The sequence below is a fragment of the Ammospiza nelsoni genome, chromosome 7 (assembly GCF_027579445.1).
Source record: "Ammospiza nelsoni isolate bAmmNel1 chromosome 7, bAmmNel1.pri, whole genome shotgun sequence".
NCBI lineage: Eukaryota > Metazoa > Chordata > Aves > Passeriformes > Passerellidae > Ammospiza > Ammospiza nelsoni.
Window position 1 is genome coordinate 31,635,746 of NC_080639.1, and position 15,060 is coordinate 31,650,805.

General features: G+C 40.7%; 1 protein-coding gene across 1 annotated transcript; it reads right to left on the bottom strand.

Moving 5' to 3' along the window:
- Positions 1-5,522: 5,522 nt before the first annotated feature.
- Positions 5,523-14,832, bottom strand: DDX18 (DEAD-box helicase 18). The gene is made up of 14 exons (XM_059476404.1): positions 14,652-14,832; positions 14,351-14,536; positions 13,252-13,380; positions 12,617-12,752; positions 12,207-12,307; positions 11,912-12,111; positions 11,710-11,824; positions 10,725-10,864; positions 10,368-10,529; positions 9,300-9,452; positions 8,531-8,644; positions 8,010-8,066; positions 6,841-7,018; positions 5,523-6,235 (listed from the first exon to the last, which is right to left on the bottom strand). Exons 1-14 carry the CDS (start codon positions 14,767-14,769, stop codon positions 6,093-6,095), a joined length of 1,932 nt encoding a protein of 643 aa, XP_059332387.1. The 5' UTR covers positions 14,770-14,832; the 3' UTR covers positions 5,523-6,092.
- Positions 14,833-15,060: the final 228 nt, after the last annotated feature.

Genomic DNA, 15,060 nt, shown 5'->3' on the forward strand with positions numbered 1-15,060 from the left:
GCTGGAGAAGGGAGGCAGGCTGGAGAAGGGAGGGAAGCACGGCGAGGCTCCGGCATGGGCAGCGCGGGCGGGCGTGCGGGCGGCACCACCGCTGCCGCCCCGCCCCAGCGGCCGCCTCAGGGGCGGCGGCGCGGCCGGGCCGTGTGGGGCGGGAGGCGGCGCCTCCCCGGCTGCTGCCCGCGGCCGTGAGGTGCGAGACGCTCGCTGCTCCCGGGGTATCCGAGCTGCTGGGGTGGAAGGGACCTCTGGGGATCACCCCGTCCCACCGCCTTGCCCAGGCAGGGCCACCTCGGGCAGGAACGCGTCCCGGTAGGTTGGGAATGTCTCCGGAGAGGGAGACTCCACGCTATCCCTGGGCAGCTTTTAGTGCACTGCCGCCCTCAGTGTAAAGAAGTTCTTCCTCATGTTGAGGTTTAACTTCTTGTGTTTTAGTTTTTCAGTGGTGTCGCTGGGCACCACTGAAAAGAGTCTGGCACCATGCTCTTTGCACCTGCCCTTGAGATCCTAATGTACATGAGATCCCCTCTCTATCCTGTCTTCTCCAGACTAACCAGGCCCAGCTCTCACAGTCTCCTCTTAAAAGAGATTCTCCAGACCCCCCATGACCTTTGTGGCCTCTGCTGGACCCTCTCCAGTCGCTCCTTGCCTTTCTTGTACAGAGGAGCCCTGATTTGGACACAGTGCTCAGATGTGGCCTCACCAGGACCAAGTAGACAGCAATAGTCTGTGCCCCCACAGCCCCAGGTGGTGACAGGACATCCCCTTCTCCCCATGGACCCCATGAGGCTACAGGACACCCCCTTCTCTTCACAGCCCTTTCCTGCCATGTTCCCTCAGTGCTCCCACCCACCATTTCATTGCTCTTAAAATAAACAATCAAATATGTGACCAAGGGCTTGGAGATGGACAATAGAATCAACAGTGAATAGATGGGAATGTCATCTTTCCATCTGGATGTTTGGTGCTTTGTGATGCTTTTGAGAAGTCTGAGGGATGCAAAACACAGAAGGATGGAAAATAGCAATCTCTTGTAAGTCTAAATACTTCACATCTTCCTTTGCATCTGTTCTCACTTTTCCCTGTTGACCCAAGAATTGATGAGAAAAGCGCTGGTGACAGAGGGGAGGAATTGCAAAATACATTTCCTAGTCCTCATCACTTCACAAAACATCACTTCAGGACTCAATCTTTAACTGAATCTTTTTGGACCCAGTCTTGTCATAATATTTCTTTGTGTCAGTCTGAAAGTTCTTACTTGGCTTAACCCTCCCTGCATCCTTGTAATTCGTGTCCAAGCTCCCCTGTGCTGAGCTGTGTGAGGAGGTGTCTGTGCTCCCCAGGGAGCAGCTGCCCAGGCCAGCACTGTCCCAGCACCATTCCCAAGCACTTCCAAGGACAGCACGCAGCTTAGTAACAGCTCTGGAGGGTGATGATTCATCCAGAGATAACAGAATTCCAGCCCATTTTGGGAAGTGATGCTGTATATTTATAGCAAATATATAAAATTTAATAGTACATTTTCCAGGAGTTTGTTTTTATCCATTACAGGCAGATTATTTTTAGACCATTATAAAGGGACTGCACTGAACTTGACTCTTTATATATTTTCAATTTTTTGTTTTAGATTCAGAAGTGCTAAAAAAGGTTCTAGCAGATGCAGTTTTATTCCATCCTCTTTAGTAGAAAATCAGCCCCCTTTCTAAAGCATTTTAAAGAAAAGTCAGTTATATAAATCCGGCAATTGATTTGAGAAATATACAGAAAATTTCAGCTCAAGACAAAAAACAAACCTTCCAAAGTCCTTTGACAGATGGTTCCATACTTTCATGATTGAAAATGTGATGGAGAATCTAGATGTCACATAGATGCCAGGCAGTATTGATTTTATTTAATAATGAAAATATTCAGAGATGATTGCAGCCACTCACAAAGGAGCCCACAAAGCCCTGGATGTCTCAACATCTTTAACTGACAGCCACAATAGAGAGGAGAATTTGCAAGTTTTGTAACTGTTATACAAGATTTTGCAGAGCCTACAATTTTCCTTTTTTTTCTTTTTTCTTTAAATTCTGACCAACTGGGAAAAAATAGATGGTTATGTTTTCAGTGTTGCACAGTCTGGGAAGATGGACTGCTATTGAGGAGTATGCTAAGGTTTTGGGTTTTTTTTTGAAAAGTGGATGCAGTTCTTAAGCTGGATGACACCCATATAGCAAAGTGAATGTGTTTCCAGACAGGACCCTGATTTTCCATTTGTCTTCCCTTCTCCTAATGGCATCTTTCCTCCACCTCTCCTCACAACTCCATATCAAAAGTTTATCGTGGTGGCTAAGAGGAAAAGCCAAAAGCAATCTCTTTCCCACATGGCTGTGCAATAAAGAGATTTGACAGAAGCAACATCATGCTATTTATGACTTTGATGCAAGCCAGCAGATTTTTTAGCAGCTAAGAGCATTCCAGCTGAAGAGGCTGGATTCTCATTTTCAGGGCTTAACATCTTCTATAAATCTAAAAGCATCAGACAAACAAAAGTCTCAGTAAGCATTGCATGAATTCTAAAATCCTGAGAAAATCAAGCCAATAGAGCAAAAGGCAGGAGCAGTGAGAGACGTTATTCTGTATGCTTAGCCCCTTGATTACAGGCTTCTTTCAGCATTACTTTAAATTTGAAAAAATTTGAAAAAATTTAAAAACCCAAACCCAACAACCAACCCACCTTTCAAGGACTAATAACTGAATGTTTTCTGGCTGTTTTCAGGGCTCTGTAAAATCCCTTCTAAGTTTTGGGCACTTGAAGTGACTGGACAATGATCTCCCAAGCAGGGCAGTGGTAGAACTAAAACCAAACATCACAGACCTGTGCAGTATCCTGTCAGCACCATGTCTTCCTTCACAGTGGGACTTCCACTAGAATATTATTTTTTAAAATCACACAGCCCTTTTCACCCTTCCTGTGAGTTGCTTTCCCTGGCTTGAAAGCAAATCATCAGAGCTTTGGTAGCTTACTTAAATTGAGTTGTCAAGTCATACTTCAATCACAAAGGCTGATTACTGCCAAAATATAAACACACTTCTTATTTACAGCAGACCTCAGTAGGTATCTTACTCAATTCTCAACTACTCTTGCTCTGCAGTGTCAATAAAGGTGCCTTCTACCTGTGACATTCACCCTGACCAATTTGATGGCAACCCTTTCTGACCAGCATTGTGCTTGTCTGTCACTCTGCAGCTTTATGGCACAGGAAACTCAGATCATGACAAGATTTTTCACAATTATGAGCAGTAACTTGGTGGCAGAGTGCTCCTTTATGGGCCTGTTCCAGGAACTGTCAGAAACATCTTCCAGTTCAAGCAGGAGAGTTTTGATCACCCCCTTAAGCGGTTTAAAGAGCCCAATTTCTTTGTCAAGGTTCTCAGAGGAAGAAAGCAGTTTCTCAGTCCCTGAGCCATTGGTCACTGCTATGAGCCAAGCCTTGAGAGCCCGAGGGCTGAGGTCTATTAACTGCTCACAAGACTGATAACAGGGGAAGCTGCAAAGGAAACCTTAGAATGCCAGTTTGACAATCTTTTGCACTTCTTGCAATACCACGGTGGAACAGATGCTGCCCAATACACAGATATTTCATCAGAAACTGTTTGTCATTTATGATTTCATAAACAAACCAAAAGGTAATTGCACCTGCACTGGACAGGAAGCTTTTGATTCCCACTTAGTCTCAGCTCATGAATTTCTGTTATCAGGAAAATAGAGCTGACTTAGTAGCTACTACAGGCAGGGTGGACCATTACACCTCTGTGTTCAATAACAGTGTTAACTTTTTTTTCCTTCAGTGTAAGCTACTATTACTCTAGAGCAATAACATCCAGCCCTTCCATCTCCTACAGAAGCTTGTTTCAAAGATTTCTTTGTATTAGAAAATTAGGGAAATACAACCCAAGTATCACAGGGACGAGTTGTGCAATCTCTTTATCAGGTTTCCATGTATCAGAGTTTAGAAGTGGCAGAATTTTGATGCACTTTTAGGCCCAACCAGTTCTGGCCATGAGCACGTGGTCAGAGGCGGTCACTGACTCCATATCCCAAGTTTTTCCTGCTCCAAACCAATACTCCACTACTGCAGCCACTGCTCACACCCACATAACCACACTCTGATCTTCACACTGGTTTACTGCAGCTCTGCTTACATCTCTTTCCCAGTAATTAATTTTGCAGTTCATCTAATGAGTCCCTCAGCGTTTTCTTTTGATTTAATGAAAGGCAATTCCCACACAGTAACTGCACAGCTGGCAGGTATAAACAGAAGCCTTAAACTGTATCATGATGTAGGTCTCAGAGAGAACTCCTAGGATGTGCAAAATAATGAAAATAAAATTAAATTAATGACATGGAAATTAGTTGGACATCTATTATTTATAAATTTTTAAGAAAACCCAGAATCAAAGATTCAAACTCAATGAGACAGGCATCGTAATTAGCACTGCTTACACTTCAGAGATTTTGCTATTTCATTGCAAGTTTAGAAGACATTCAAATTCTAGTAACAAAATTATTTTGACATTAAAAATCTTAAAAGCCCATTAGGGTCAAAAGTCAGCCATTTCATAAGAGAGAAAACCAGACAATGCTCAGTTCTGAATGGTGGAAGCACTAGAAACAGAATGATCCTAATATTTCTCCCTATCTGCTTTCCCCAAGGATGAAAAGAAAATCCACTGATTTTTAAAAAATACCTCAATGCATGTATCAGTTTTAAATCTGACATGCTACCTCTGAAGACCTAAGAAATAACAGTCCAATTTATATTGGAATAACTACTTATGCTTTGTATTTGTAACTGCTCCTGGGTTACATTTTAAATGTAAATTAAAAGCTGTTTTACTGTAATCACAGATGGCCCACATTTCTGGATTTTGTGACATTTTAGTCCTTCCTTGACACATGAACACTTTTTAAACACTTCTCACCACCACTGTGGCCTTGTAAGAGCAGTTACCACTGCTAAAATGGCAGAGATGGAAATAATATGTAAAATACAATTACTTTTTTACCCAACTTATGTATTCTTCTTGTACTGAAGCCTCCACATTTTTTACTCTCTGCAGTGTGTATTCCACTCTCTTCCATTTCATTTTTTTATATTCCTCCTTCAAAATAATCTTCTAGGATATTTATAAGCCATTTCACTTTTTTACTTGAGTCCCTCCACCCCCCAGTCCTGTGGCAGTGTCTATGACTTTGCTCATACCTGATCTGAAATACTAAGACTTGAAAGCAATTCACTTTTGTAATTTACAAGACACAACTGCAGAACTTCTCACCTCATCAAGGTTATGAAGCATCTTTAAAAAATACCTAGGTTGAGTGCTTTAATTTATGTAATCTGCTTTCCTTAATTCTTTGCAGAGTACACTAGACATCCCCAGATTAATAAATTCAGATGAAAACATGAAGGAAAACAAAGTATTTCAGTATAGTGTTACCATTATAACACATTAAACCAGTATTAATCATGTACCAGAACTGATGTATGATATTTGTTTTATTTTGGACACTGTAGTTGTTATACAGATACCATGTCTGAAATTATTCACAAGCTCATACAGCCTTAATTATTCATCCATGGTTCAGTAATCCATATTCTTCAGCATATTTGATGGCCAAAGCAGAGTCCTGTAGCATTAAAATCCCTTGCAATGATTCATGTGAGCAAAACCTTTTTATCTCACAATGTCCTTATGTTGTCCACTCTTAACAATTTTCAGAGGTATGCATACAAAGAAGGGTAAATGTAAAGCAAATTCTTCTATAAAACCTAAAGGTATTCTCTCTTTCTTTAATAAAAATCTCTGTAGTATTGACTTCAGGTAATTTAAATGATCTTCTTCCTTACAACCAGTATGGCAAAATTCCCTGCTAAAATTCCCTGGCCATATTCTCCTTTATCCTCAGTTCTGAAGAGTCCTCCTGAAGTGAAAAATAAAAGATGTTCCAAAAAAAGAAAAAAATCCTTAAAGAGACCTAAAAATGGGAAAGGAGCTGTTTAAATTAGAAGTAACTGCCAGATGGTTTTGATCAAGGTAGGCTACCAGAATTAACGAGAAAACTGTCGATTGTCAGATTTCTTGCTGATATGTTTGAAGATTTTTGCTTTGTGGACACTCTTTGATTTCTGGTAGCCAAATCCCCCACCTCCACCTCTCTTCTGTAGTCTTCTGCCATGGTTGCTGTTCACATCTGAAATTTCATTGGTTAAAGAATTTAGAAAGGAGCAATTTGAAATATTGCATTTTGGGTTATTGATGTGAGAAAAGACAGAGAAAAAGTAGAGCTACCTAATTATAGAGAAAGCCAGAACTTTGTGCCTGTGGTTCTAAATACTCCTCCAGCTGTCCAGTTAAGCTGTCCAATGTACTACTGCTTCAAATTCCATCCAGTCAGCTTTGACAGTAATTTAGGTACTGTCTTCTAGTTCCTGCTCTTGCCCCTCTATGCCAATATTCCATGACTAAGAAACTTAAGCAAGTACATTACAATAAAAATAATTTTGCATGGAGGAGAACAATACTTTGGAACATGGATGCATTCCAGTCTGCCCAATTAAAGCCTGTACAGCATGAACATGTGCTAAAAGAGATGTTTGTAGGCATTTTTGCAGTTTATATTTATATTTTCGTTGAGAAAGTGCTGTTGGACCATGATGCATTTTTATGGTTATTAGCAGAAAAACTCCAATCCCAACAACAAAACAGCAGAACTTGAGGTACACAGGAATTCAGCAAGTTGCACTGAACATTTATAACCCAGAAACTCAGCTTTGAAACACTGCAGTAAAAGGATACTGAGGTCAACAAATGGAGGAACTTTAAAACCAAAGGAAAGGCAGACTTTGGGAAGATCCAAGTTATTGACATCGTAGATCTGCTTCAGAGAATGGGAGTCATAAGCTCTGATGTAAGCTTTGTAAGCCTCCTGGGCTGACTTGTGAAGGAAGTAGTTCTTCTCTATCAGTTTTTCCAGCTGGTGAGGGGAAAATAAAAACATAAGAGACATAAACAATTGTAGCTGTTAAAAGTCTATACATTATATTCAGACTTTTTTTTACAGTATTAGTGCCAATGACATTCACTCCTCACTTCAGCAAAACTGCCCTGTGACATCAAAGTGCATATTCAGGAGTAAAAATGCTTTTATAAACAAATAGAGGGACAAAAAAATCCTGAAGCAGAGTACAAACAAAGCCTCAGCAATACGAAAATCTACAGAAATATTAAACTGGGTTGTCCCAAACAAGTGAATCAAGGACAATACACCTGCAGCCACACCACAAAACCCTGTGTATGAGAACTGCCAGCCTGACATCTCAACTGTGTCATTCCATGCAATTCCATGCACAGTCTGATCTATCATGGTGCCAATGTATTGTGAAATAGCATTAGTAGTATTAATTCTAAACCAAAAATGCAGATACACCAGGGTAAACTATCATTTTATTTGCTGTGGGCCAAGTTCCCAATACTCACTAGATCCCAGTGTTTCATTTGATGTTTAATGTACATTAACTCAGCATTCTAAAAATAAGTGACATTAGGCACCACTTCTTCCTGATTATGCTTAATTAGGAACCTCTCTCTGTAAGGACTGTCTTCACTGCCTCCTGTACTTGCTATTTTAAATTCAAGTTACTGCAAAGAAATTTTACAGGACTCTTATCAAAAGAATGATTCACAGAAGTAATCAACAATAGAAACTCATTTCTTCAGAATTATCTATGCTATTCCCCTCAACTCTGTGTTCTTTGGCTATTTTTGTAACTCAGAGCACAAAATAATTTTAGCTAATGTTGGGCTTTATTAACACCAGATAATTAAAAATACACATAGGCTTATATACTAACATTCCTAAAGAAGCACACATATTTTTGATTTGTAGTCATTATAGACTGCAACATTCTCCATGCAAATTATAACAAAGATATTCAAAGTAGCTGAAGTATAAAAACATGTCATACCTGAGACTGGATGTCTGAGATTTTTGACCAAGAAAATTCAAATTCACTTAGTGGTACCTTAAAAACAGAAGAAATGAAGTATCAACATTATTTACACTGTGTAAATACAGTGAATGTGTTTTAAGACCAAGGACAAATAGAAAACAATCTGCTAGATAACAGATTTTTTTTAACACCACAGCTGTATCTGGAAAGTGCCTTTTCATCAATATGACAGTATTATCACTTCCTTTAAGCCAGAGTAATAGAGACACTCAGTATGACACCATTCTTTACCACTTTTGCTTTAGAAGTTAAATCACTTTAATTAAAGTCACAAAACAAGTCCAGAAGGAGAGCAATGAAGCAGCTCTGTGCAATTCTGTTAAAATGATTACCTTTAAAAGAAGACTGTTCTTCTTTTGGAATTAAACACAATGAAACTGATTGTTGAAAAATCAAAGCAAAGCAAAGCAAAACCAAACCAAACCAAAACCAGCAAGTTCAGCAAGTTTTGCCTTTAAAAATTGTCAGAAGTTTACCCTGGCCTGTTTCAGGTAACGAAGGAAGCCCAGTTCTTCTGGCCGCAAGATGAGCAGAGCGTGTCCTCTCCCGTTGATCCCTCTGGCAGTCCTACCAACACGATGGATATATTCCTTTGGGAAAGAGTGACAGACAACAAGGTCAGGCAGTCCTAATCATCAACAAAAAACCCACCAGAGTTAACCTCAATATCATGTAATGCAGCATTCACTATTTGGTAAGACTTTTTCTTGGCACTGACACATGGATATGGGAAAATAAATGCTGAAGGTGCAAAGCAACATCAGGATGAGGCAGAGCCCCTGACTAAAGCATTTTGTCTTTTACTGAAGAAAAAAAATCTTAGTCCACAGTAACTGAAAATTAATCCTTGATTTTAGAGATTTTTGAATTTCCTTTGTTTACAGTAGACTTTTATTCAAGTAAGAATATTATCTTTAAACAACAAGCAAATTTCAACTGGAAAAGCTCAAGGATGCATATGTAAACTCATCCTCCTACTGAGAAGTGTTTGGCTCTTTAGCTGACTAGATTTTAATTTCACAGCACAAATATTTTAAAATGCAGTTCTTAAGAATGCAACCAAGGTCTTGGCTGGGAGCAGCATTTCCTAGGAGCTGGTGTAGGGCAGTGAAAGAAACCAGCAGCTGGATATAGCCATGGCTGAATCCTGCCCTCTGTCAAGCAGCAGGTTCAGCTCTTCTCTGACTAAGTTTGTAGTCAGAATTTGATTTCTTGCTGTGCCACTTGCCTATTGCCCTAACCTACCTTTGGATCATCTGGAGGGTCATACTGGACAATCCAGTCAACCTCAGGAATGTCCAATCCTCTGGCAGCCACGTCAGTGCACAGCAATATCCCAGACTCTGCATTACAGAACTGGAAAAACGTTGTAGTACGTTTGGTCTGTTTCTGCTTGCCCTGAAAGGAAACAAACACACTGGAGATGAAATATTAATTCAAAAAGTAATTTGAGGCATCTTTGCAAATCATGGTTTTGTACAGATCAAGCAGGACCATTTGCAGTGAAGAAAGAAAGAAAAAAATAAACCGCACAGGTTACAAGAAATGGCATCCTTGAGAGGTTACAATGTATCTCCCAAAACATCAAAAATTGTATAAACATCATTCTCATGAGCACAACATGCATGTTTCAAGTTCAGAAAAAGGACATTTGCAAGTCTAGCACTATGTTAGACAGATTACAAATTATAAAAGCAAACAACCAAACAAAACTGACACTTGTCACAGTTCTATCAAAGAATAGCAAGACATTTCCCCCTAAAACAAAATAAAGAAGGACATTTGTAATCACAAATTAGTTGAAATAGTTGCAACTGTTTCATAGACTTTCAGTCAATTCTTGGTTCTAAACTGTGCATTTTGTGGTTTTGACAAAAAATTTACAATGCTCATCCAAATGGTAAGAATTGGCATATTAAATCCAAACATCACCCAGGCCTTAGAAAAAGCATCAAACACTTCAGGCATCAGAATCTGGATTGCTCTGACAAGGAATTCACTCCACATACTGAATTTTAGTGCTTGTGAAAGGTAACTTCTCGGAAGGAAACAAAAATGTTGTAACACAGAGAGCATAAATTAGTATCCATGTTCAGCACTGATTCAAAAAATAGCAAGTCTGATTACTGAAGTGTTATTATATAATCTTTGCTTTATCTCCTTCCTCTACAGACTAATCAACACTATCATCAGTTTTATGAGCAGCCTGTTTATTAGAAACTGGACTGAAATAAACCAGCAAATGTAAAGCCAGTAACAGCTTACAGATGTTATCAGAATACTTCAAAATAAATCAATGAGTAAGACACTTACATGAATGGCCAAAACAGGCAGATCAATGTAGTTGAGTAATTCATAGTGGTACTTCACTGACATACATGAAGAAAAAAACACCATCAGTTTCTTCTTCCGGTTCTTCTTGAGGAATGTGAAGAGCAAAAGGAATCTTTTTTCAGATGGACAGACCACATAACCCTGCAAAAATTGTAAACATTGTTAAATAAAAGTAGTAAGGAGCAAACTTGTGTTTTAGGAACACAATTACGTCAGGGAAGGGCTACTTTGTGAAAAAAACCTCACCAAATAATTATACATCTGAAGCATCCCAAGTAAAAAAACCACAGGGGCTGGGTGTGTTCAGAGATCTCAAGCCTCCCATGTTTGTCTTACCTGCTCCAGACCATCTACAGTTGCTGTCTCCTTGTTATCATCAACACCAACATACAGGGGCTCTTTCTTCAGAGAGATCTTGGCCAGATCTTCCACCTTTCTGGTTTGTGTGGCAGAGAAAAGCATTGTCTGTCTGCGCTCTGGAACACATTTCAAAGACAGCCTCGCTTTGTAAAGAAGATTTCAAACAGTGATTCCATAAAATCTAACCACAAACTTCCCTGGGCAAATCTTCCAACTAAATTCTAATTCAAACATACTGCTACTGACAAAGAAAGAGGTGTGGTTGTATTATGGGGTGTACCATGCTTATTTCAGCAGTCCCCACCCCCAAAATCCTAACTGCTATCAAAACACGGTGTTCTTCCTCTGTAAAAATGTTAATAATCATTTGCAATCTAATTCAGACACAAAAAACCCTCCGAAATCAAACTTCTAATTCTAAATTAATTTCCATGAATACTACAATATTTTTGTTTGAAACAACAATTCAAATTGTGTTTAATACATCAATTACAAGGAATTGTTGAATGAAAAATTAGGAAATGAAAAATTAGGGAAAGAAAAATTTAAGGTAAATACTTAAAACTTCTTCCAGATACTGGTCTTGGAGGTTTCAAAAAAGATTGAACTGCCAGTCAGAAACCCTTTTTCCTTGAATTTAAACCTTATTAGGAAATAATGAATTGCAGGAAATAAACAGGCAGAAGAAGATGAATGAGAAAATGGAAACATTAAACTAAAAGGATTTTATATGAACAGAAATATATCTCTGAGGAGCATTTGAAAACTCTGTTCTTCAGATAAATTATGTTGAATAAGTAATATATACTGGCTTGCAGAAAAAAAGAATAGAGTAAGAAAACCACTATGAAGTTCATTTACAGAACTATAAAAATTAATAACTTCTCCTATAATAATAGAGTCAGAAAGAAGCATAATGTTAGTCAAGTGATTTCCAGGAAAGAGATTTTTTTTTTCTTACTTGGTAAAAGTTTTATGATCTGTTTCATTTCTTCTTCAAATCCAACCTCCAAGATTCGATCTGCCTCATCAATTACCAAACACTGCAAGTTCTTGTACATGAAACCTGGAGTGTTCTAGAAGATTAACAAACTCACAGTCAGACAGGGAAAGGACTTTTATTCTGTTTTAACAACCAGATTAGACATCAATATTGTATCTACCTGCATATGATCCAGCAGTCTTCCTGGTGTGGCTACAATGATGTTGATTCCATTTCCAAGCTTCTGTGCTTCTGCTGATCTGTTACTGCCCCCCATTATCAGACCATAGGTATGAACATGATGATTCATAAGTTCCTTAAGAACTCCATAGGTCTGCATAGCCAGCTCTCGGGTAGGAGAAAGAATAATAACACCTGTTCCTAAAAAACACATCAACCAGAGAGTCACTCACAACTCATCCAACCCCCTAAATGGCTGCTTTGCAGTAAAATTCAGCTGTGAAATGAAGTCTTACCATTCCTAGGCATGAATTTCAGCTTGTAGATGAGCTCTACTGCAGGAATGAGAAATGCAAGTGTTTTTCCACTGCCTGTTTTTGCAGCTGCTAAAATATCCCTGTAAGCAGCAATAGAAAAAGAAGTGTTTAGTTGACCATACCAAGAGAAGAGCAATTTCACTCTGATCCATGCTGACTATGTAAAAAACTAACATGGCTTAAAGAAGACCAGTGGAGCTAGTAGTAGGAGCTTGCTGGCAGAGGCAGGTCACAGCAATCAGCCAGTGAAAGGCCCTCAATGACCATGGAGGTCTTTTCCAACCTTAATGATACCATGATTTGATTTTATGATTCATGTATATAGCTTGCCACAAAAATTTACAAAACATCTGGGGTCATCAGAGTGACTAAAAAGCCCTATTTCTTACCTGCCTTCCAGAAGGGGCTTAATACTTTTATGTTGAATTTCAGTCATGTGTGTAAACCCCATGTCATTTATGCCTTTCAATGTATTCTCACTGACACAGCCAGCCAGCGAAGAAAAGGAATTGTCTTCAAAAGCACCTGAAGTGAGGGGAAAAATGAAAAATATTTCAACTTATTTCTTCTGCCATCTGAGATTAACCAGCTCAAACTGACCAAAGGACTTCTTCTTATTGCATTCTATCACAAAATCCAAAGACACTGGAAAAATACTCTCTATTAATTAGTTTATAAGAAAACTACACAGAGTTAATAAAAATGAAGATGCACTGCTTCTTCTGTCAGATTTACTAGTTCCACACCTCCAGCTTGCTCTTCATGAACTCCTTCCTTTACAGATAAGCATATGTGTATATAGGTTTAAAAAACACTTTCACTAGGAATTGTGGAACCAACAGGTGTGTATATAATGCAAATTTCCAAAAACAGCAGGTGGGTGAGAGCTGTACAGCTGCCAGTGTCACATCAGGTATCCAAACACCTGACTCACAAAGCTCACTTGAAAGCTGCAACTTGCTCTGGAAGGAAAGGGTTAAACCGTGGGATTTTGCCTGTGCATGAAAAAGAGAATACAACATACCTGTTACACCTAGTGGCAAACTGGGCACTTCATCCTCCTCCTCTTCCTTCTCTCCAGAGTCCTGCTTATCTCCATCTTCTGCCTCTGCAGATTCATCTTCTTCAGTTTTTGCTTTTTTGGTTTCTATATCTGGAGTGTTATTTTTACAGAAAACAAGTCAGTTAGAAATATAAAGGTTATCATGAAAAGCTGGTCCACAGACTGAATTTCCCTTAGTCAGTAAGCCATGTGCAAAGATCACAATTTTCCATGGAATGGAAGGGGGCTAGAGGAGAGACAAGGTTCCTGTGGAATTTTCTGAGGCACAGAGCAAAAATTCCCCAAGTTCCTTCCACACAGCCCACTTTGCACAGTGAAACAATGTAGCTTGACGTATATCATATGACATCTTTTGTGAAAGCAAGATAAATTGTCCTTAAACAGATTACAAAATTCTTTCCCACTGGCAATGCAGACGCCAAATTTCCCACACAATTTGTGCTCAGCTTATGTGAGAAGTTGCATTTTAGGTACCTGAATCTTTAGAGATGAAAGCACCTCTTCTTTGCCGTAACCATGATGCATGTCCCAAAAACCAAATACATTTTGAAAGCTTCTATTCCTCATACATGTCTAGATATTTATCTATAAATCTATGCATATAAAAATATATGCAAACCTAGCAATATTTGTGTGGTGCTTTTCAGTTTTTTTTGGTAGTTTTCCAGTATACTTCAGTTTCATGATACATAAACGTTGCCAAAGGCTGGACATATTGCTAAAAATCTGTATTGGCTGCACACCCAAGTACAGACAGCACCCATCTACCAGTGCCCTGAAACACAGATCATGTATTTGAATAACAAACAAGCAAAATATCCAGTCAACGTTACAAAGCACACAAATAAAGTGGCAATTAATATGAATTAAGGATTCAAATATCGCATCTGGAATGAAACGGGCAGATCTTTAGACCTCAGGGATTTTAAAGCGCACATCTGACCGGCACATGGCATTCCAAACTTTCCCCGACGCGGCGGGAACCGTAAGGAGGCGCTTGTGGGTTATCCCAGACTAACTGAGCCCTGCGAGACACGCTGTCTTTGCTAAGAACACGCACCATCGCCTCCATTGGCCACCGCTTTTCTCTTTTTCTTCTTCTTTTTCTTCTTTTCCCCGCTGCGGGGTCCGGCTCCGTCCGCAGGCTCCGCGCCCTCCTCGGCCGCTGCATCTTCTTCTGGCACCGCCGCCTCCACCTCCTCCTCCTCCGGGGGTCCCTGAGAAGCCGCCTCGCTCGGCGAGGGCACTGCACGCCGGAGACAGAGACAGAAGGAGGGGAGAGAGGGGAGAGAACACAAAGTTAGCCACGGCTCCGCCGGCGCTCAGCCCGGGAGAGGCTCCGCGGCGCCGCCCGCCCGTACCTGCCCCCTGCGCCGCCAGCAGCTTCAGGTTGCGCTGCCGCAGCTTCAGGTTGCGCTTGTGGATCTTCCTGCGGAGCAGCCGCATGGGCAGGTTGCTGGCAGTAGCCGGCACCGACATCGCGGCAGCGGCAGCGGGAACCCCGCGCTCCGGCACACGTGGGGAGGCCGCGACCGGAGCCGCCGGAACCGCCGCCCGCGGGGCCTCACGGGCACCGGGCAGCGCCCTCTGGGGGCCCGGCGGAGGCAGTGCAGCACGGGGCCCGGCCCCCATCTCTGCCCCGGTCGCCGCTCCTGCTTTCGGCCTCGATTCCCGCCCCATTCCCGGCCCCCATCCCTGCCCCGGTCGCGGTACCGATCGCCGCTCCTGCTTCCGGCCTCTATTCCCGCCCCATTCCCGGCCCCCATCCCT

Excerpts from the sequence above, each read along its gene's own strand:
- DDX18 (XM_059476404.1), bottom strand. The coding sequence starts at position 14,769 with ATGTCGGTGCCGGCTACTGCCAGCAACCTGCCCATGCGGCTGCTCCGC. Across the intron at positions 10,530-10,724 it reads CTGTAGATGGTCTGGAGCAG|GGTTATGTGGTCTGTCCATC; the intron begins GTAAGACAAACA and ends CAATTTTTGCAG. Across the intron at positions 8,645-9,299 it reads ACCCTCCAGATGATCCAAAG|GAATATATCCATCGTGTTGG; the intron begins GTAGGTTAGGGC and ends TCTTTCCCAAAG.